A 23756-nucleotide genomic window follows, 5' to 3' on the forward strand; every position below is an offset into this window, starting at 1 on the left:
CAAGAATATCAACTCAAAATTAACAATTTATTCTAATGAATTGTATGGAAATAGACAATAACTGTCGTAGGATGCGATCCAAGTTATAAAATATTAACTGAGGATTTATTTCATGCTAGGATCTGGGGTTCTGTTAACATATGTGTCTGTTATAAGATGAGCAAATGTCATTGAGACAAGACTTTTGCCCTGTGCAAGAGTCTCTCCAGGGCCCCCTTCATGTCCCTGTTCCTTAGGCTATAAATGAAGGGGTTCAGCAGTGGAGTGACCACTGTGTACATCACAGAGGCAATGGTGCTCTTGTCCCTGGAAGTGCTGGATGAGGGGAAAAAATACAGCCCAATAATTGTTCCATAATACAGAGACACCACAGAGAGGTGGGAGCCACATGTGGACAATGCTTTGCAGATCCCCTTGGTGGAGGGGACCTTCAGGATGGCAACACCAATGCATCCATAAGAGATCAGGATGCATATTAATGGGAGGACGATGACGGCCACTCCTGCTGTGAAAATGGCCAGCTCATTGAGGGATGTGTCTGAGCAGGAGAGCTTCAGCAGGGCACCAAGGTCACAGAAGAAATGGGGGATGCTGAGGTCAACACAAAAGGACAGCCGGGTCAGGAGGAGGGTGTGACACAGGGCATTGGCACAGGAGAGAATCCAGGACACAGTTACTAGTAAGGTGCACAGCCCCTGTCCCATGACAGTGCTGTAGTGGAGAGGGTGGCAGATGGCCACGTACCGATCATAGGCCATCGAGGTGAGCAGGAAATCATCCAGATCAGTAAAAAATATGAAAAAATACATCTGTGTTACACATTCTGCATAGGGGATGGATTGATCCCGACTATGCATGTTTATCAGCATCTTAGGGATGGTGACAGATGAAAAGGAGATGTCAGTGAGGGCCAAGTGGCTGAGGAAGAAGTACATGGGGGTGTGGAGATGAGAGTCCAGCCTGATGAGCAGGAGGATGAGCAGGTTGCCCAGCACCGTGGTCAGGTACACGCCCAGGAAGAGGGCGAAGAACACGCCCTGCTGCTCTGGCCGGATGGGGAGCCCCAGGAGGAGGAACTCGGACACGCTGCTCTGGTTCTCCCTCGTCATGCTCCTCTCCTGTCTCATGGGGGTCAAAGGACAGTGAAAGAAGCAGAAACTAACAATCAGGCAGATCAAAATGAATCCCTAGCATAGCAGAGGGATGTTAAGCTAAAATCTACCTCATTTCTATTTTGTTTCTGTACCTTTAAAATCAGTCATAAAGTTTGACCTTTAGGTTGTAACATATGAACTTTTGAAATCTGACTTCAAAATCCTTTAGTAAGTATAGTGAGGAAGCTTCAACAACAAATTCTCAAAGGCAAGTGGATCAAAAATAAATAGTCAAAGTTTCCATTATGTATAAAGATTGAAGGAAAAATAAGCTTATCTGTTGATTGAACTCAGAGTGCCTTAGAGCTCAGTCTTGCAATATCACTGCTTTACAAAGCAAACTTTTTACTGGCAGTTACATATTTTTTACTAGTAATCATATTTTTCATTCTCCAGTCTCCTCCTGATCCAACAAGTTCTCATGACCCCTTGAACATCCACAATTCATAGTAAAAAGGGCTGATGTCAATAGGTGTCAAAGAGATAAACCATGATATGTCTTCTCCCCCACCGTCATCTTTAGAAACTAATAAAAAGAAATGACATAAGCCAAGAGCACAGAGGTGATGACCACCTGTGCACACACATACACACACACACACACACACACACACACACACACTTGCTTTTGGTTGAAAGAGACTAAGTTCTACTCTGAACTTTATGCTTCAGGGAATAAGGACTAGTTTCTCAGCTTCTCTGGGCCTTCCCTGGTGGCTCAGATGGTAAAGAACCTACCTGCAATGCAATGGGGGAGACCCAGGTTCTACTCCTGGGTTGGAAAGATCCCCTGGAGAAGGGAATGGCAACCCACTCCAGTATTCTTGCCTGGAGAATTCCATGGAGAGAGAAGCCTGGCGGCTACAGCCAGTGCGGTCACAGAGAGTCGGACAAAATGGCTTCAGCTTCTCGGTAGGATACTCCAAGACCAGATTTAGCCACCACTTCTGTGGTCCCAAACCTCTCACCAGGGACTTCCCTGGTGGCTCAGATGGTAAACAGTCTGTCTACAATGCAGGAAACCCGAGTTCGAGCCCTGGGTTGGGAAGATCCCCTGGAGAAGGAAATGGCAATCCACTCCAGTACTATTGCCTGGAAAAGCCCATGGACAGAGGAGCCTGGTAGGCTAGAGTCTATGGGGTTGCAGAGTCGGACACAACTGAGCGACTTCACTTCACTTTCACTTACTTTCTGTGGTCCTGAACCTCTCACCAGCATCAGGGTGAAATAAGCAGACTCCTCAATCCACAGTTTCAAAAATGGAAATATGAAGACTATGCTCTGCCCACCAGGGAGGGGACCACAGGGACTGGGCACCAAGTTCTTGGCTAGAGACATGCATTAAACATCTATTAATTACTCAGTTTTCTTTATACTCCCTTCAGGAAAGATACTCCCAGGCAGTGGTCCCTAAACTTCAACATTTCCCAGAATCCCTTGGGAGCTTGTTAAAGATGCAGATCCCAGCTCCACCTCCAGTGATGCTCATTCATGAGCTCCAGGGCCAGGGAATTCTGAGGTACATGGACCTAAGGGCCAACACTGAGGAAACACTGTCCTGAGGAAGAACATCAGGGTGATGCCCTGTGGGTGTGAGCCCAAAGGAGATGTGGAAAGATCTCCTTACTGCCCCTTCCCCACGGCTTAATGTTTCCTCTAGTTAGGTCATAGCTTGGATATAGGGATGGATTTTTTTCTCCCAAGTGGGAATTCCTTTTTGATTTGATGCTTCTAAAATTAATTCTGCTTTATGATGGGAATCCAAATACAATAACATAGACATGAAAACAAAGGAGAAAGTCAAAGTACTTCACCCATCCATTATTTATTTATCCTTCTAAGATGGTTTTTTGATTAATTTATTTTAATTAGAGGATAATTACTTTACAATATTGTGATAGTTTTTGCCTTAATCAACATGAATCAGCCATGCTGCTGCTGCTGCTACTAAGTCGCTTCAGTTGTGTGCGACTCTGTGCGACCCCATAGACGGCAGCCCACTAGGCTCCCCTGTCCCTGGGATTCTCCAGGCAAGAACACTGGAGTGGGTTGCCATTTCCTTCTCCAATGCATGAAAGAGAAAAGTGAAAGTGAAGTCACTCAGTCATGTCTGACTCTTAGTGACCCCATGGACTACAGCCCACCAGGCTCCTCTGTCCATGATTTTCCAGGCAAGAGTACTGGAGTGGGGTGCCATTGCCTTCTCCGTGAATCAGCCATAGGTATACATATTTCCATAAATGAAGCTTACTTTATATGGTAATTTATACTTTTCTTTTCCTAATGTAATTTATTATAATAATTGTATATATACTTCTATGCATTTCAATACATGATAAAATGCATCTGTTCTTCAAAACAAACCTTTTTGAAAAAAATTTTATTGGACTATAGTTGCTTTACAATGCTGTGTTATTTTCTGCTATACAGGAAAATGAATCCGCCATATGTACACATACACCCCTCTTTTTTTGGATTTCCTCCCCATTTAGGTCACCATAGAGCATTGAGCTGAGTTCCTTATGCTCTACAGTATGTTCTCATTAGTTATCTATTTTATACATAGTAGTAAATGTCCATCAAGAGAGGAGTAAAGATTTGGCACATGTATACAATGGAATATTAATCAGCCATAAAATGGAACAAAATTGTTCCATATGAGGAGACATGGATGGACCTACAGACTGTCATACAGAGTGAACTAAGTCAGAAAGAGAAAAACAAATATTGTATATTAACACACAAAAAAGGGAAGGACTGATGCTGAAGGTGAAACTCCAATGCTTTGGCCACCTGATGTGAAGAACTGACTCATCGGAAAAGATCTTGATGTTGGGAAAGATTGAAGGCAGGAGGAGAAGGGAACGACAGAGGATGAGATGGTTGGATGGCATCACCGACTCAATGGACATGAGTTTGAGTAAGCTGCAGGAGTTGGTGATGGATACGGAAGCCTGACATGTTGCAGCCCATGGGGTCCCTAAGAGTCGGACAACTGAGTGACTGAACTGAACTGAACTGAACTGATCACAAAAGAAATTCAAAGTAGAAAGACAGGTTTCAGACTGGCAGAAAATATTCTCAAAATGTATTTCTGATAAAGACTTGAATCCAGAACATATACAAAAGACAAGCAATCCAATTATTTGGAAAAAAATGTGAAAAATTTGAACAGATATCTCACCAAAGGAAGATATATAGCAAATTAGCATATATAAAGACACTCAACGTCATTAGTTATTAGATTAATGGAAATGAAAACCACAATGATATAGCACAACAAACCCACTAGAATGGCCAAAATTCAGATAAATGGCAATTCCTAGTGGTAATGAGGATGTTAGGACTCTCATACATTACAGGCAGTATTGCATAATATAGAACTGTTTAGGAAATTGTTTGTCAGTTTCTCCTGAAGTTAAATACACCCTTGGCCCTGCAATTCCACTCTTAGGGATTTACGCAAAAGAAATATAAATTTCTCACACAAAGATTTGAATGTACAGCTATGTGCACTGTGCTGTGTTTAGTCAGGCAGTCGTGTCTGACTCTTTGCAGCCCCATGGACTGTAGTTCACCAGGGTCTTCTGTCCATGGGGATTCTCTAGGCAAGCATCTTGGAGGGGGTTGCCATGCACTCCTCCAGGGGAACTTCACAACCCACCCAGGGATTGAATCTAGGTCTCCCACATTGCAGGCAGGTTTTTTACTGTCTAGCCCACCAGAAAGCCCATGAACACTGGAGTGGGTAGCCTATCCCTTCTCCAGGGATCAAAGCGGGGTCTCCTGCATGCTGGCAGATTCTTTACCAGCTGAGCTACCAGGCAAGCCCACACAGCTATACACATATTCATATATTAATACATGTGACAAAGGTGATCCTGAAATGCCACGAAGAAAAGATGGATTTTCAACAAAGGGTGCTAGGGTAGTTGAATATTCATAGAGAAGAAAAATGAATTATAATTCACATCATAGACAAAAATTACTTCCAGAAGATTATAGATCTAAAAGTGAAAGGTAAAAAATAAAAGCTTCTTATAAATAATATACAAGGATATTTTCATATATTTGGCCATATTTTTAAAAACACAAAAAGTATAAATCATAAAGGAACTAATCAACAAACTTGACTACCTTAAATTTATGATTTGTTGTTCATCAAAATATATCCTTTAGATAGTTAAAAGGCAACTCACAGAGTAGAAGATTCTATCTATCCATATATCCACCTGTCTATAAAGCTAGCTACCTACCTTTCTTCAACAAAGAAATCAGATTCAGACTATATAAAAAATTCTTTATATCAATGGAAAAAAAGGGGAAGAAAATGCAATAGAAAAATAAGTAAAATATTTGAATGACTACTTCACTTAAGATATCCAAATGAACAACATACATAACAAAAGGTGTTCAAATTCAATTTTTAATGTCAAATAAATACAAATTAAAACCACCATGAGATACTGTCACACACCCATCAGCATGACTAAAATTTAGAAGACTGACAATCTGAGTCTTGCTGGGGTTGTGGAGCAACTAAAACCATCTTATGCCACAAATGGGAGTACATACTCTGGACCCTCCGGACTACCATTGAAAGTGAAAGTGAAGTTGCTCAATCGTGTCCGACCTTTTGCCATTTCCTTCTCTAGGAGATCTTCCCAACCCAGGGATTAAACCCTGGTCTCCCACATTGTAGGCAGATGCTTTACTGTCTGAGCCACTAGGGAAGTCCTGGACTACCATTGGGTGGTATCTTTTCACGTATTCCCTGTAACCTGGCATTTCCATACCTAGGTATGTGCCCCCAAAGAGTTACATATATATGCATATTAATAGATAGTTACAAGAAAGTCACAGCAGCCCTATTCATAATAGTCCCAAACTGGAAAAAAAAATCCTAAATGTCCATCTACATTGTGTGTGTGTGTGTGTGTGTGTGTTGCTCAGTTATGTCCAATTCTTTTCGACCCCATGGACTATAGCCCATCAGGCTCTTCTGTCCATGGAATTCTCCAGGCCAGAATACTGGAGTGGGTAGCCATCCTCTTCTCCAGGGATTGTTCCCAACCCAGGGATCAAAACCAGGTCTATTGCACTACAGACAGATAGATTCTTTACCATCTGAGCACCAGGGAACATTACATCAACGTTACAATGGATTAAAAGTTGTAGTATATTTGTATAATGGAATTGTAAACAGAATGAAAATAAATAAAATACACACTAAACAGTGATGAATCTCACAAACAAAATAAATTTGGTGAACAAAATAAATCAAACAAAACTGATAAATCGGTCTACATTAAAGAATTTCTGTTCCTTAAAAGACACCCTAGTTGCACTTGATGAGGAGAATAACATACAGAAGGGTTGAAATATTTGTCAAATACTTGGGCTAAGACCATGTCAAGTCCAAATGAAGAACTACATTATGCCCAGACTGTTCACCCAAGTTCTTCCTCTGAGTCACAGATATAAGAGAACAGGGCAACGGTAGCAAGCCCAGAACATTGCCTCCCCAGGTGATGGACAAAAGGAACGCTCTCTAAGAGCATGCATGTAGAACAGGAATCCCAACTGGAAAGAGCAGTACTCCTCATCTCTTTAGGGATTCAGAGACAGTTAGTCTCTATTCCCACTAATGAGGTCACTGGGGTCTCCAAACCTGGAAAATATTCCCAGCATGAATCCCCTCAGGCCCTCTCAGTTCCATTTATTGTGACTCTAGAAATCTACTCCATAGTTGCCAACAACACTGGGTTTCATTTCCATTACACAAGGAGAAGAGGCTGAGTCTCCTAATGGGGCTGTGATGTGAATTTGCCACTGTCCAAGGAGAAAGTGTTCAAGTGTAGAACTCCATGCTGAGTAACAGCTGAGGTTGGCTTGAGATCAGCCAGGTAAGTGTTGAATCAGATACCCTGCAGTTCAAGTCTGGGTTTTACTGCTCACCTGCCACCTCATCTGGGACAAATTGCTTCACCTCTGTACATCTCAGTTTCCTCATCTGAAAAATAGAGAGTTCATCTAATCAGAGTGAAAATACCACAGTGAGAGAAGCAAAGCACTTTAGTTCCACATCTGGCAGGATGAATCAATACTTGTTATTCTTGCTATTGCTGTTGTTGTGATCATTGAGATATTTTGTAATTTATCCCTGGCTCACAGATGAGAGAAGAAATTGATTGCCAGGTCCACTTTACCCTAGAGTCTGCCCTCTTGAGCACTAAGTCATTCTGCCTCCCGTTGAGGGTTGGGGTGGGGTGGGAAACACTCAGAAGAGTGAAAATAAATTGGAACATCAGTTTATTTTCAGTTTGCTTTTGTTATGTCAATGGGTGAATTTTGGACCCCACCCAAGGTAGGATGCTGGTTGTCAGGTGACCTCCCATGGAGGGGAGGGGCTGGAGGTTGAGTGAATAGCCAGTGGCCAATGATTTAAATCAATGATTCCAGTGTAATGATGTGCTCAGTTCCTAAGTCTTGTCTGACTCTTGGTGACCCCGTGGACTGCAGCACACCAGGCTTCCCTGTCCTTCACTCTCTCCTGGAGTTTGCTCAAACTCATATCCATCGGTCAGTGTCCTATGTAATGAATCCTATATAATGGGCTTCCCAGGTGGTGCATGGTAAATAATCTGCCTGCCGATGCAGAAGATGCAAGAAACAGGTGTTTGATCCCTGGGTTGGGCAAATCCCCTGGAGTAGGAAATGGCAACCTCCTCCAGTACTCTTGCCTAGAAAATTCCAGATGAATGAACATATTTCTTGAGAGTATAATTACCTTACAATGTTGTGTAATGTCAACTACAAATTGGCACTTGCCAGGAACATTGTCCAGTAACTCAACAACAGCAAGGGCATTTGTCATCTGCGGTGGCACTAGTGGTAAAGAATCTGCCTGCTATTGCAGGAACTGCAGGAGAAGTGGGTTCAATCCCTGGATCAGGAAGATCCCCTAGAGGAGGGTATGGCAACCCACTCCAATATTATTGTCTGGAGAATCCCATGGACAGAGGAGCCTGGTGGTAAAAAAGAGTTTTAAAAAAAGCCAGACAAGACTGAGAGACTTACACCCCCATGAACACCCAGGGACTTATATTTTCAGAGCCCAAAACTAATGGTTCAAGTCTCTGTATCACTAACTCCAAGTTTTAAATGACAATTCTCCTGACTCAGTTTGATTCATCCAATTCCATGGTTCAACCACCTGTGGCCAAAGAGGTTGTATTACATGCAGCTCATTGCCTGCTCACTACACTCCAGTCACACTGCTTTTCCTCTACCAACCAGTCCCTTTCCCTCCTCCAGACCACCACATGTGCTGGAAAGTTTTCCTCCCCTCCTCTTCTTTCTTCTACTCCTGGTTTTCTCAAAGAAGTTTTCCCTGAACTCCTTTCTCAATTAGGTCCTCTAATTATATGTTCTCAGTGTCACCCCTGTATCTCTCCTTTTCGAACTCAGCAGAGTTTTGGCTATGTATTTTCTTGTTCATTTGTTTGTTGTCAGTCTCTCCAATCAGACTGTACATGCAGAGACTGTGCCTACTTCAAATGACTTTAAATATCTCATGCCCAGAGGCATTCCTGGTATAATGCAGGCAATCAATAAATATTTGAATACATGAAAAATTAAAAACATGGCTCCCCAGACCCAATGTGGAGGTATTCTAAAGGTTGGATTTATTTCACATGATTACAAAGTAGTTAACAAATATCTCTAGTGCATGTTCATTCACCAAGTCATGTTGGACTCTTTGTGACCCCATGGACTGCAGCACACCAGGCCTCCCTGTCCCTTACCATCTCCCAATGTTTGCCCAAGTTCATGTCCATTGCATCGGTGATACCATCCAGCCATCTCATCCTCTGATGCCCTCTCCTCCTTCTGCCCTCAATCTTTACCAGCATCAGGGACTTTAGTCCCTCCCTAGTACCCATGAGAAAATAAAGGCCTGCCTTAGGTGGTAGAATTGCATGATGGACCAATTTCCAGATTTGGTTGGAGATCTTAGTTTGAATACTGACTTATTCCCTTTGTGTGATCGTAATCTGGTCCCTTAGCCTCTCTGAGCTTTCCTGATCTGGAAATGCAGGGTAAAGATGCATGGCATACAGGTGGTATGGATTAAATGATAGAAGTCACTGTCACATAGGAAACACATCAGACATGGTTTACATATCTATCCACAGTCCTGCAAATGGTCCCTGAAGCCTTTGCCTTTTTTATTCTCCCTCTTCTGGGAATAATTCAGAGTCATCTGTATCACTGGAACTCTGCTTTTCTTTGCTTGTTTTTTTACTTTAAAAGATTTCATCGCAGCACTGTTTATAATAGCCAGGACATGGAAGCAACCCAGATGTCCATCAATAGACAAATGGACAAGAAAGCTGTGGTACATATACACAATGGAGTATTACTCAGCCATTAAAAAGAATACATTTGAATCAATTCTAATGAGGTGGATGAAACTGGAGCCCATTATACAGAGTGAAGTAAGCCAGAAAGAAAAACACCAATACAGTATACTAACGCATATATATATGGAATTTAGAAAGATGGTAACGACAACCCTGTATGCAAGACACCAAAAGAGACAAAGATGTATAGAACAGTCTTTTGGACTCTGTGGGAGAGGGAGGGGGGAATGATTTGGGAGAATGGCATTAAAACATGTATAATATCACATAAAAATAAATAAATAAAAATTAAAAAATTTTTTAATAAAATAAATAAAAGATTTAATTAAAAAACAAAGTTTGAAAACAAGTCAGTGATCACCTTAAAAAACTAGAAAGTACTAGAAGTAATACAATTAAAAAGCTTCAGAGAATACAATCAGTAAAGACAAATGCTGAGACTAAATAAATACAGAGTAAAAGAGTAAATATTGCTGGCTAAACTGTAACAATAATAATTTTCTCAAGAAGGGCAAAGAAAACTAACAGGAAATTTCCATTAATGTTTCCAGGGCATTACAGGGATTTTTGCCATTTGAGACCATGTCTTAGATATTTTAAGCTATATAAATTTTAAACAGATTCCATTGATAAAAGAAATCACCTTAATCCTTTCCTGTTTACTTCAGAGAATTTTACTACTTGTACCTCTAAGAGTGCAGCTGGAGGAGTGAAAAGCCTTAATCTACTCCATATCTCTGTCTACCACTTCTGGTTTCATCACCAACTCTAAATCATCACCCAAATCCAGCTACTTCATCCTGTCTCTATACCTGGCTGGGTCTTATATGAATTTTCTCTTTAAAAAAAAATACTTATCTATTTATTTATTTATTGCTGCTTCTGATCTTAGCTGCATCATGTGGGATCTTTCATTGCAGCATGTGGGGCTCAGCTGTCCTGAGGCATGTGCAGCCTAATTCACTGTCCCCTGCATTGCAAGGTGGATTCTTAACCGCTGGACCATCAGGGAAGTCCCTGAATTTTCTAACCGGTCTCCTTGTACTATATAGTCATTCTTGCCCCTACAGTCCTTCTCCCCACAGTAGCAGAATGATCCTTCCACACCATCAGTCAGATCCCATGATTGATCCTGTCTGCTGTTTTAAGAACCACCCATGCCAGCAGGTCTCCAATGTTACTGGGAATCTTCACTCCATGGTGTACCTGCTCTGCCTACCCCTATACGCCCCTCCCACCCCTCATCCCCTCTCCCAACCCTCTCCCTTATCCTACCCCTCTCCACCTACCATATTTGAGCCCCACCTGCCTTCCTTCTGCTCCTCCAAATATATGTGCTCCTGCCCTGTTTACAATTCCTGCAAACACTCTTTTCCACAATTCTTTACTTGGTTGACTCCTTTTTAATCATTCATGGTGAGTTCTTTGTTGCCCACAAAATTTAAAGCAATCTGCTAGTGATAGCTATATTTTGCTTCATTTTAATTCTTCTTTGTTTTTTATAAAAGTCTTTGTATATTACAGGACTCCTTTGACTAGCATGTTATCCATAGAAAGGCAGGAACCATTGTATCTCTGGTAGTTAGTTATAGTCAGTACTCACTGAATATGTGGAACGAATAAATGAATGAGTTTTGGGTACCAAATCAGAGGCAGACTGGTACGGAGGTTAAGATCACAAACTCTAAAATCAGAATCACCAGGTTTAAACTTTACTTCTGACTCTTTCAAAGAAACTCATTCCTTTATCAATAAAATGGGTATAATAATAACAATCTCACAGATCTGTTTAGGTTTAAATGAGATAATGCACAGCTATTAATATCCTGATTCCATCTTTGTTTTATGCTTTTGTTTACATCTAGACAATATGAGAGCAAGAAAAGTTTTGGAAGCATCATCCTTCATTTTATTCCTTAGTTTACACCAGTGAGATGAAACCTGGAAACCACACATTCAGTGTCTCTGAATTCCTCCTCCTGGGCCTGTCTGAGCACCAGGAACAGCAGCCTCTTCTCTTTGGCATCTTCCTGAGCGTGTATCTGATCACCGTGGTGGGGAACATCGCCATCAGCCTGGCCATTGTCTCTGACCCTCACCTCCACACCCCCATGTACTTCTTCCTGGCCCACTTCTCCCTCACTGACCTGGGTTTATCATCCACCACTGTCCCCAGGATGTTGGTGAACATCCAGGCTCACAGGCATACCATCACCTATGTTGGATGCCTGTCTCAGATCTACTTCTTCCTGTGGTTCATTGGTCTAGATGTTTTCCTCCTGGCAGTGATGGCATATGACCGGCTGGTAGCCATCTGCCACCCTCTTCACTACACCTTGGTCATGAGTCCCAGATGCTGTATCCTGCTGGTAGTCATGCCCCTAATCCTTGCTCAGGCTTACTCTCTAACCCACACCCTTCTCCTGGCTCAGATATCCTTCTGCACAGACAGCATCATCCCCCACTTCTTTTGTGAACTTCTCCCCCTGTTGAAGCTCTCTTGTTCTGATACTTATGCCAACAGGCGTGTATTGACATACTGGGGAGGGACATTAACCATCTTGATCCCCTTGCTGATTGTCATTTCCTATGCCCGCATTGTGGCTGCCATAGTGCACATCCCCTCAGCGAGTGGCAAGTGGAAAGCCTTCTCTACCTGCAGCTCCCACCTCTCAGCAATTTGCTTGTTCTACATGTCTGCTATTGGGGTGTACTTCATTCCCTCCTCTGCGGATTCAGCCAGCAAGGACAGGATTGCAGCAGTGATGTATGCCGTGGTGACCCCCATGCTGAACCCATTCATCTACAGCCTGAGAAACAGAGACATGAAGAGTTCCTTGAAGAGATTCCTGAGCAGAAGGGCGCTGCAATCTCCATGAGGTCAAACACATCATTTGGGGGAATTCAGGGGAAATCAACTTATAGAGTTATCTTGGTGCCTCCATTCAAATTCTGTATCTGCCACTTGCTAGCTTTCAAACCCAGGGCAAATTAAATAACCTTCAGTTCAGTTCAGTCACTCAGTCGTGTCTGACTCTTTGTGACCCCATGAATCGCAGCACGCCAGTCCTCCCTATCTTAGTGAGACACAATTTCCTTACTTGCAACTTCTAAGTCACTTCAGTCATGTCTGACTCTGTGCAACCCCATAGACAGTAGCCCACCAGACTCCCTCGTCCCTGGGATTCTCCAGGCAAGAACACTGGAATGGGTTGCCATTTCCTTCTCCAATGCATGAAAGTGAAAAGTGAAAGTGAAGTCGCTCAGTCGTGTTCGACTCTTAGTGACCCCATGGACTGCAGCATTCCAGGTTCCTCCATCCATGGAATTTTCCAGGCAAGAGTACTGGAGTGGGGTGCTATTGCCTTCTCCCCCTTACTTGCAAAAGGAGGTAATAAAACACTCTCTATCATGCAGGGATTCTGGAGAGGTTACAAGAAAAAAATGTGTGTGTGTATGCAAATTCATTTTTTATGGTAAACTCTTAGGAAAGTTCATTATTATGTACATCATCATTTGAGTTTTTTCATTTTTATTTTATAATGGAGTACAGTTGATTTACAAAGTTGTATTAGTTTCAGGTATACAGAAAAGTGATTCAGGTATACATACACATATATCTCTTCTTTCTCAAATTCTTTTCCCATTTAGGTTATTACAGAATATTGAGTAGAGTTTCCTGTATTATACAGTAGGTCCTTGTTAGTTATCTATTTTAAATGGGTGGGTGTGTTCAGTTGCTCAGCCATGTCCAAATCTTTGTGACCCCATGAATTGTGGTCTGACAGCCTCCTCTGTCCATGGCATTTTCCAGACAAGAATACTGGAGTGGGTTGCCATTTCCTTCTACAGGGATCTGCCCAACCCAGGGATAAAACCCGCATCTCCTGCATTGGCAGGTGAATTCTTTGCATATATCAATCTCAAAGTACTCTGTGTTGTGTAAATTTATTTAGATCTTCATTATTTTCAGCAATAGACAACATGAGACTTTGAGGCAAATATTGTGCAGAAGAGAAAGCAAAGGTTCAAACAGGCTAAATTATATACCTGAAATAATTAATTATTACCACAGGAAGTGGCAGAGTCAGAATTTGAACCGAGATATCTGATTCCAAAATACATACATTGGTTCAATGGACATGAAATGCACATATTCTTCTCAATTACTAGCTTTCTCTTTTTTTTTCTTCCTTCACATTGTTCACATACACAGTTCTAATCAACAACTTCTCCCAATATGAGCGAATGATTTGAAAACAAGGTAAAGCAAATAAGAAGCTGGAGAATGAGAGTGTGAAACAGGCCCAGAGATTCTCTCTCCTTGGAGGTGCACACCCTCTGCTTGAGCATAAGCCCTTACTTAGATATCCTGCAATGACTTGTGAATCAAGCCACATGATCAGAGAGAAGGGAACTTGGGACCACATTGTTTGAGACTCTCACCAAGTTTCTTTCATGAAAGCATCATCTTTCTTCAGCAATATGGCAACAGTCCACGTTAGATCTGCTTTAAAATGTAACTATCAATTTCATTATTGCATCCCCCCTAAGGATGCTGCTAAGGATATATCCTAACAATCTGCAGAGGATTTTTTAATAAAATGTATGAGGAAGTTTGGAACCTGTACTGCACTCTGTATTTCTTCCCCACATAACTCAGATTCTACTGAAATCTCACTGATAAACTCAGATTTTTAAAATAGTTTTTTAAATGAAAGTAAAACTTGCATTAGTAGCAGAAATACTTGGGTTTATAAGTTAGATTTACTGTTCACTGTCTGTGTGACTTTCAACAAATTCTCAGCATCTCTGAGTCTGCTTCCAAATATAAACACATGAATAGTATTTGATAGCAACTACAGTAACTATCATCTAAGGCTGCTGTTGAAAGGTTGTTGTTGAATCACGCGAATACACCGGGATTCTTGGCCCCTGGAGGAGAAGAATTCAATCCGGGGCCAGAGATGAGGCTTGATCGCTCAGAGCTTTTGTGTAATAAAGTTTTATTAAAGTATAAAGGAGATAGAGAAAGCTTCTGACATAGGCATCAGAAGGGGGCAGAAAGAGTACCTCCTTGCTAGTCTTCAGCTGGATGTTATATAGTCACTAGCAGTCTGTTAAAGAAAGAAAGGAATGTCTTAAAATTTAGAATGGCACCAAATGGTTTATCTTGGGCCATAAAATAATTAACTTGAATCTTAAAGAAGGGCAGACCACCATACAAATAGTTTCATTTACATAGATTAGGGGAACAATATCTGAGTATAACATACTCGTTTGTCAAGTAGGTTCTGGGCCAAGAGGCGGAACCGACTTGGAGGCAGAGTTTGGGGTAAAGGCGTAGTATATTAGCATAGCTTAAGACAAACATTTCCATAAGAAAAAGGCATTGGTTATCTCTAGGCTCAAGAATAGCTAACTTCAGGGGAAACCAGGTGTCATTATGGCAACACAGTATTTTAAGAGAAACCTCCCTTTAAATTTGTATAGAGAAGGAAAAAAATATTGTTAGTTTGTTTCCTCCTGCTGCTTAAGAGAGATAAAAATGTCTGACACTTGCAGACTATTTCCTCCATTTGGAGACCCCTGGCCTTCCTGCCTGTTACCCTCTCACTGTGACAATTCATATAAATGAGAACACATAAAATGCTTATCACAGTGATACTTATAATCTGCAAATTCTATGTAAAATACAAATAATACCAAAATTTCTCTTCTTTTCTCTCTCTTTTTTTCTCTCCTTCCCAACTTCTCTCTTCCCTTCCACCTGCTGTCAGAGAGAAGCTTGACATTTGCCATTGTAAATGCACAAGTGATATGCCCACCCTAACTTTTTCCTAGTGAGTGAATCTCTGGTACCGGGAAATTGCTTCCAAGTTTAAAAAGATACTGGGGATGCGTCTCAATACTAAGGCTCTATCATGACCCTGGACTATCTTCTCCTTGAATGGTGGAAGCAATTATAATTCTGTTACTCTCCATGCTTTCTACTGATGCCAATCAGGGTTACAATAAAGTGGCAAATCCCTGACTTTTCTTGCTGCCTGCAGTCTAGACAAACGTTGATTTCACCACCTTTTCTTGCTTTTTAGTGTTTAAGGATCAACTGAATCATAAAGCAGACACTAACTAATGAATTAATGGCCAGGAGCCATCTTAAGTGGCAGTTCAATAGATTCTCATCTTTTCTTGATATTATTCTGTATCTTTTCAGATATTTCTCCTGCCTTGAAAACTTCTATTTTCTGTTTTGCAATGATCTACTCTCACTTCAAGGCCCATTACAAATGTTTCCTTCTGGGTGAAATCCTCCTGGATTCACCCACCCAAAGGGAATTATTAATTTACACCTGTATGTACCCACACACTTTTGCAAAATTTTCTATAAAATGATTTTAAATAGGTGTTTACATTTAGCTATTTTGGGTCCATGTGTTTAGTTGCCTGAGGATAGATCAGATCAGATCAGATCAGTCGCTCAGTCGTGTCCGACTCTTTGCGACCCCATGAATCGCAGCACGCCAGGCCGCCCTGTCCATCACCAAGTCCCGGAGTTCACTGAGACTCACGTCCATCGAGTCAGTGATGCCATCCAGCCATCTCATCCTCTGTCATCTTCTTCTCCTCCTGTCCCCAATCCCTCCCAGTATCAGAGTCTTTTCCAATGAGTCAACTCTTCGCATGAGGTGGCCAAAGTACTGGAGTTTCAGCTTTAGCATCATTCCTTCCAAAGAAATCCCAGGGCTGATCTCCTTCAGAATGGACTGGTTGGATCTCCTTGCAGTCCAAGGGACTCTCAGAGTCTTCTCCAACACCACAGTTCAAAAGCATCAATTCTTCGGCGCTCAGCTTTCTTCACAGTCCAACTCTCACATCCATACATGACCACAGGAAAAACCATAGCCTTGACTAGACAAACCTTTGTTGGCAAAGTAATGTCTCTGCTTTTGAACACGCTATTTAGGTTGGTCATAACTTTCCCTCCAAGGAGTAAGCGCCTTTTAATTTCATGGCTGCAGTCACCATCTGCAGTGATTTTGGAGCCCAGAAAAATAAAGCCTGACACTGTTTCCACTGTTTCCCCATCTATTTCCCATGAAGTGAGGGGACCGGATGCCATGATCTTCGTTTTCTGAATATTGAGCTTTAAGCCAACTTTTTCACTCTCCACTTTCACTTTCATCAAGAGGCTTTTGAGTTCCTCTTCACTTTCTGCCATAAGGGTGGTGTCATCTGCGTATCTGAGGTTATTGATATTTCTCCCGGCAATCTTGATTCCAGTTTGTGTTTCTTCCAGTCCAGCGTTTGGAGTGTGTCTTAAATGCAGTAATTAAAGAGTGTGGAACTAGTGAATGAATCAACAAGTAGGCAAGTGAATTGAATAGAATACTCAGAAATAAAAATTTAGAGTATATACAGATAGAACTTCCATGCTTGTACAAAGATGCATTGTTTAATAAATGTCCTAGAATAAGTGAATTGCCATTTGTCATATAGGTACTAGGAAGACACATGGTAAATTCCTCTTTAACATCAATATTGAGAATAACTTTCATTCATAATCAAGAGGTAATACAAAATGGATAAATTTGTTCATATAAAAACTTAAAATTTTCATGACAAAGAAATCCTATAAACAAAGTAAAAGACAGTTGATAAGCTGGAAAAAAAAAGAAAGATATTTGCAATGTCTGTCACAAATAAAGACAAACAGCATTTAAACTGAGAGAGAAAAGCATACCAACTCTATTCACTTCCTGATAAGATGTAATAAGGAGACACTTGCACTTTTGCGATATGTCAAAGTGGTATCTGCTCAGTCCAATCATGAAGAAACATCTAATAACTCCAAATGAGGGATAAAATTCTACAAAATAACTGTCCAGTAGTCTTCATATATATCAAGGACATAAAAAACAAAAGAACTATATAATATTAAAGGAAATTTAACAGTGAAATATAATGTGTGACCCTGGATTGGCTCCTAGCTTAAAAAGGATATTACTGGGATAAGTAAGAAAATTTGAAAAAAGTCTACTGATTATTTAATAGAAGTTTATCAATATTAATACCTTGATTCTGATAAGCACACTAGAGTAATTGGGAAAACTGGTTATCAGGTATTTAAGAATACTGTTCAGTATTTTTGCACTATTTTGAGAGTCTAAAACTATTTCATAATTAAAAAATGTAAAATAATTAAACAAAAAAATTTTTAAATAATAAATAATAATGAAATATGTAGGAACCCATAAATTAACCACCATACTTCTAAAAAGAGATCACCAGTCAAAAAATAAAAGAACAAGGGAAATAAGATAATATTTTAAGTTGCAAGATGTAGAAAAGACAACATATCAACATTGACAAGCTTCAGATAAAGCAATGCTTAAGGGGAAATTTATCACTTTAAATACTTACATTGAAAGAGAATAAAAAACATCAACAAAAATAACAAAATGTTCTACCTTAGAAAGCTATAAAAGGCAGGATGAAAGATACCAGAAGTAGAAGGAAGACATAATAAAAATAAATACAGAAGTACTGAAACAGCAAAACTGATAAACAGCTACCAGATAGTTAGGAAAAATGAGAGAAAGCAAGTTGAATATATCATAGGAGAAGGAATTCTCACTGATCAGTGGTAGTAAACTTTATATGGACAAAATTGTCCAACTGGATGAAATAGACAAATTCTTTGAAAAAATAGCTGAGTCACTTGCTATACAGTAGAAAATCAAGCACAACATTGTAAACCAACTATACTTCAATAATTTTTTTAAAAGATAAATGCCAAAGGTAAATCTGAGGATTGTGAATTTAGTTCACTTTTGCTCCCTTTTCTCATGCAAAGATGGGCTCTATAAAGGACAGAAATGGTATGGACCTAAAAGAAGCAGAAGATATTAAGAAGTGGCAAGAATACACAGAAGAACTGTACAAAAAAGATCTTCATGACCCAAATAATCACAAAGGTGTGATCACTCACACTCACCTAGAGCCGGACATCCTGGAATGTGAAGTCAGGTGGGCCTTAGGAAGCATCACTACGAACAAAGCAAGTGGAGGTGATGGAATTCCAGTTGAGCTCTTTCAAATCCTGAAAGATGATGCTGTGAAAGTGCTGCACTCAATATGCCAGCAAATTTAGAAAACTCAGCAGTGGCCACAGGACTGGAAAAGATCAGTTTTCATTCCAATCCCAAAGAAAGGCAATGCCAAAGAATGCTCAAACTACCACACAGTTGCACTCATCTCACATGCTAGTAAAGTAATGCTCAAAATTCTCCAGGCCAGGCTTCAGCAATATGTGAACCATGAACTTCCAGATGTTCAAGCTGGTTTTAGAAAAGGCAGAGGAACTAGAGATCAAACATCCGCTGGATCACAGAAAAAGTAAGAGAGTTCCAGAAAAACATCTATTTCTACTTTATTGACTATGCCAAAGCCTTTGACTGTGTGGATCACAATAAACTGTGGAAAATTCGGAAAGAGATGGGAATACCAGACCACCTGACCTGCCTCTTGAGAAACCTATATGCAGGTCAGGAAGCAACAGTTAGAACTGGGCATGGAACAACAGACCAGTTCCAAATAGGCAAAGGAGTACGTCAAGGCTGTATATTGTCACCCTGCTTATTTAACTTATATGCAGACATCATAAGAAACACTGGGCTGGAAGAAGCACAAGCTGGAATCAAGATTTCCGGGAGAAATATCAATAACCTCAGATATGCAGATGATATCACCCTTATGGCAGAAAGTGAAGAACTAATGAGCCTCTTGATGAAACTTAAAGAGGAGAATGAAAAAGTTGGCTTGAAGATCAACATTCAGAAAACTAAGATTATGGCATCTGGTCCCATCACTTCATGGCAAATAGATAGGGAAACAGTGGAACCAGTGGCTGACTATTTTTCTGAGCTCAAAATCACTGCAGACAGTGATTGCAGCCATGAAATTAAAATACACTTGCTCCTTGGAAGAAAAGTTATGACCAACCTAGACAGCATATTAAAAAGCAGAGACATTACTTTGCCAACAAAGGTCCATCTAGTCAAGGCTATGGTTTTTCCAGTAGTCATGTATGGGTGTGAGAGTTGGACTATAAAGAAAGCTGAGCACCAAAAAATTGATGCTTTTGAACTGTGGTATTGGAGACGACTCTTGATAGTCCCTTGGACTGTAAGGAGATCCAACCAGTCCATCCTAAAGGAGATCAGTCCTGGGTATTCATTGGAAGGACTGATGTTGAAGCTGAAATTCCAATACTTTGGCCACCTGATGCAAGGAGCTGACTCATTTGAAAAGACCCTGATGCTGGGAAAGATTGAGCACAAGAGGAGAAGGGGATGACAGAGGATGAGATGGTTGGATGGCATCACTGACACAATGGACATGGGTTTGGGTGGACTCTGGGAGTTGGTGATGGACAGGGAGGCCTGGCGTGCTGTGGTTCATAGGGTTGCAAAGAGTCAGACACGACTGAGAGACTGAACTGAAGTGAACTGAACTAGACATACTAATGAAAGACAAGAATTGACAGCATGGACAGCTAGCCACTAAAGGCATGATATGAAAGTCAAATGGCTCCACATAAGTATTTAAAGAAACCAGCCAAAGCACAGCATGTACTGGAAAATCACACCCACTCCTGTCCTGAATCCAGGGTTCTGATAGGAAAGACTAGATTCATGGAGCAATATCTGCTACCCCAAAGTATCTCTTTGACTTGTCATTTAGTTCAAGTTGATGACAATTAAGGCCTAAAAGACTCAGGAACAACCTCGACCTTTCCCAGAACTCCCTAAAAGAAAGTATACAGAGGACCTTTTCCAGGAGGGGAGCCATCACCATAGATCACTACGGTTTGAGCTAGTGGTAGTAGACAGAGAGGAACCTAACAAAGTCTGTTAAAATTTCTCTCTGTGACCAATGTTTATAATACAGTACTTGTCATTCATAAATACACAGATGATTCACATTGTAGGATTTGGGGGCTTAAGTGAATGATTTTGAGATCACTTTTCTCAAAACATAAGTCAATACAGTAGGGGATGGTATTCCTTTATAAACACATAGGTTCTACAGAGTGAAACTGCAAAATATGGATTTAGGATTAAAGTCCCTGAGAAGACAGTGTGTGAATTCCCAAAAGCCTGCTCAATGCCACCTTCATATCCTTGTTCCTGAGGCTGTAAATGAAGGGGTTCAGCATCGGTGTCACTACAGTGTAAAACACAGCCCTACTCACCCCCAGAATGTGATGAAGGAGGACACAGGTAGACCCCAATAGCCATGCCGTAGAACAAGAAGACCACCATGAGGTGGGACCCACAGGTGGAGAAGGCCTTTTGCCTGCCAGAGGCAGATGGGACCCTGAGGATGCTGGAGATGATACGTGTGTGTGACAGGATGATCAGGCAGAGAGGACCAGTCAGTATCATGGAGCCCACAGCAAACAGGGTTACCTGGTTGATGCTAGTATCTGAGCAGGAGAGTTACAGCAGAGGGACCACGTCACAGAAAAAGTAATGGATAGTGTTGTCTGCACAGAAAGAAAGCCTGGCCATGAGCAGGGTGTGTAAGAGGGCAGCGAGCTTGGTGAGAACCCAGCATGCTGCCAGAAGGAGCACGCACACAAAAGGAGCAGGCACTCATGAACGTGGAGTAGTGAAGGGGCGGCAGATGGCCACATAGCGGTCATAGGCCATCACCCCCAAGAGGAAGTCATCCAGTGCCCCGAATGTCATGAACAAGTGCATCTGGGCCAAACATCCCCCTAGGATATAGTCTGACTGTCAGTCTGAATGTTCACCAGCATCTTGGGAACCGTGGTGGAAGAAAAGCTGGCATCAGTCAAAGAGAGGTTGGCCAAGAAGAAGTACATGGGGGTGTGGAGGTGGGGGTCAGAGCCTATGGCCAGGATGATGAGCAGATCTCCTAGCATAGTGACCAGGTACATGGCCAAGAAGATGCCAAATAGGAGAGGCTGCTGCTCTGGCCTCTCAGAAAGACCCAAGAGGAGGAATTCAGTGGCACTGGACTGGTTGTTCTGGTCCATGCCACCACACCTCCTGAAGGGAGAGAAGACAGACATGTCAGAGACTATACAAAAGGTGGTACTTCTAACTCTCTTTGAAAGAGACCCCCCCTCATCCAGTTCATATATGTGCACATCCCAAGTCCTGGATCTTCCCACATGGTGCCTATTGTCCCCTATTCATCTGATTTAGGCCTCTTACTCAGGCTTCTCCTCATAATCTAACTTGCACTATCTGCATTTTAGGTTCCTGCCCATAAACAAAGCTCACCAACCACCTTCTCACCACCAAGCATGTTATATTCTTGCCAATTGCTTTATTCTGCTGACCACATGGGGGTCACCAGTGTTGCTGTGGAAGCCACAATATTGCACGACAAAATAAAATAATCAATACCAACCAAGAAATATCCAAAATAATATTTGAATATACTGTTTTCCTGCCACCACTCTTGAAGCCCTGACTGAAAGGCAGTGCTCCCTGGCCACTGTGGTTGCTGACAATCCCTTAGATTATCTGCCATCAGCCAAGCGGGCATTTGTCCCCTGAAGGGTACATGTTGCAGTATGTGAATACACAACACAGAGTTAATCAGAGAGCACAGCACATGGTCTGTCCCTCCAGCAGAACATTTTCCCCCGTCCCACTCCTTAACCACTGAGAGTTCCCAAACCCTCTCTCTCCTTTGTCAAAGCCAACCTGCTTGCTCACACCCAGCTCTCCCCAGGAGTCCTTTAGTGCTTTTCTCTTGCTCACACCCAGCTCTCCCCAGGAGTCCTTTAGTCCTTTTCTCTTAAATTATCTTCCTGTCTTGAGTTATTCAGATGTCTCAGACATCTGAACAAAATCATATGCCTTCTGATATATGTGCTGTGTATACTTATCAAAGATTTGCAGTGTGAATATTTGATGCACACACACATATTAATAATAAAGCAAAACATGGTAAAATTTTAGTCTTTCTGGAATGTGGGCAAAGGGCATACAGGAATTCATTTTATCATCTTTACAACATTTTTCTAAGTCTGAAATCATTTAAAAATTAAATTAAAAAATTCTGAGTCCCAGCTGGAACTCTGCCCAAGGTAAGTTTGAGCTTGGAACCATGCCCAAGAAGGAAGGAATGCCAGTCAGCCCTGGCATTAGAGACACTCTCCCCTGTGACTCCTCCAGTCCCCTCTGGCTCCTGGACATGCTACTCACAAAACGGTAGTAAGAAATTGGCCGATTAATCCACAGGAGCTCTTCCTGTACTATGAAGAGAAGCTGAGGATTTAAGCAACAGTCTGAAAGAGGTGTCTGAACTGATGACAAGCACAGGTCAGAAGGAGCTGGAAATCCATACTTGCCGAAGGATCTATTTGGGTTTGAGTGTGAGTATGTCTGTGTTCATGAGTGTGTGTGTGTGTGTGTGTGCGTGCTTGTGTGTGAGTTGTCTGATAATCATTTGTATATCGTGTATGCTTGTGTATTTGTTGCTTGGTAGTTTGTGTGTGTGGGCTGTGTATGATTGTGTATGTGTTGTTTGATAGTCGTGTGTGTGTGTGTGTCCTCTGTACCTGACTCAGCCTGATTCTCTTCCTGAGTTAGACCCAGTCCAGGCCTGTTTTAGCACACAGAGATCTAGTTGTCAGCCTCTTAACGTGCAATTAGCAGCTCCTGAGCAGTGCCCATCATCTTAAATATCTGCCTCCTGTTGTCATGATGGGGCACGTCCCCCACCAGGCAGGCATTACAGCTCAGGGTGAAGGCTCAGCATCGGGGCTGCTGGAGCAGATGCCTGACCTCATCAAGGAACCAAGGTCAGACAGGGCTCAACCTCCACTAGGCAGCCAGAGCTTAGTGTTTGTCCAACCTGTGTTTTTGGGTGATGCACTGGTGAGTGAGAGCTGGAATGTGTGTTGTTTGCTTCTGTCTGTGTGTGTGTCATGAAGGGCACAGGTTGGTGGTGGTGGTGAATAGGCTTAGCCTACCCATGCTAACTGCCTTCACCTCGCAAGGATTTGGGGCACAAGCAAACCTCAATTAAGGGAGTGTGTGTGCTGCTTGCAGTGAGTGCATGACTGGGTGTGCATGTGTGTTGTTGTGTGTCTTGTAAGATTTTTGTAGTTGGCCTTGTATGTTTTTGA

The 23756-nt window shown here is 41.7% G+C and overlaps 1 protein-coding gene and 1 pseudogene across 1 annotated transcript; one reads left to right on the forward strand and one right to left on the reverse strand.

The window, feature by feature from the left end:
* Window positions 1–167: 167 nt before the first annotated feature.
* Window positions 168–21647, reverse strand: LOC102390650 (annotated as a pseudogene).
* Window positions 11515–12459, forward strand: LOC123464799 (olfactory receptor 1G1-like). The gene has a single exon (XM_045162417.1). It carries the CDS (start codon window positions 11515–11517, stop codon window positions 12457–12459), a length of 945 nt encoding a protein of 314 aa, XP_045018352.1.
* Window positions 21648–23756: the final 2109 nt, after the last annotated feature.

Source organism: Bubalus bubalis, chromosome 12 (assembly GCF_019923935.1).
Source record: "Bubalus bubalis isolate 160015118507 breed Murrah chromosome 12, NDDB_SH_1, whole genome shotgun sequence".
Classification (NCBI taxonomy): domain Eukaryota; kingdom Metazoa; phylum Chordata; class Mammalia; order Artiodactyla; family Bovidae; genus Bubalus; species Bubalus bubalis.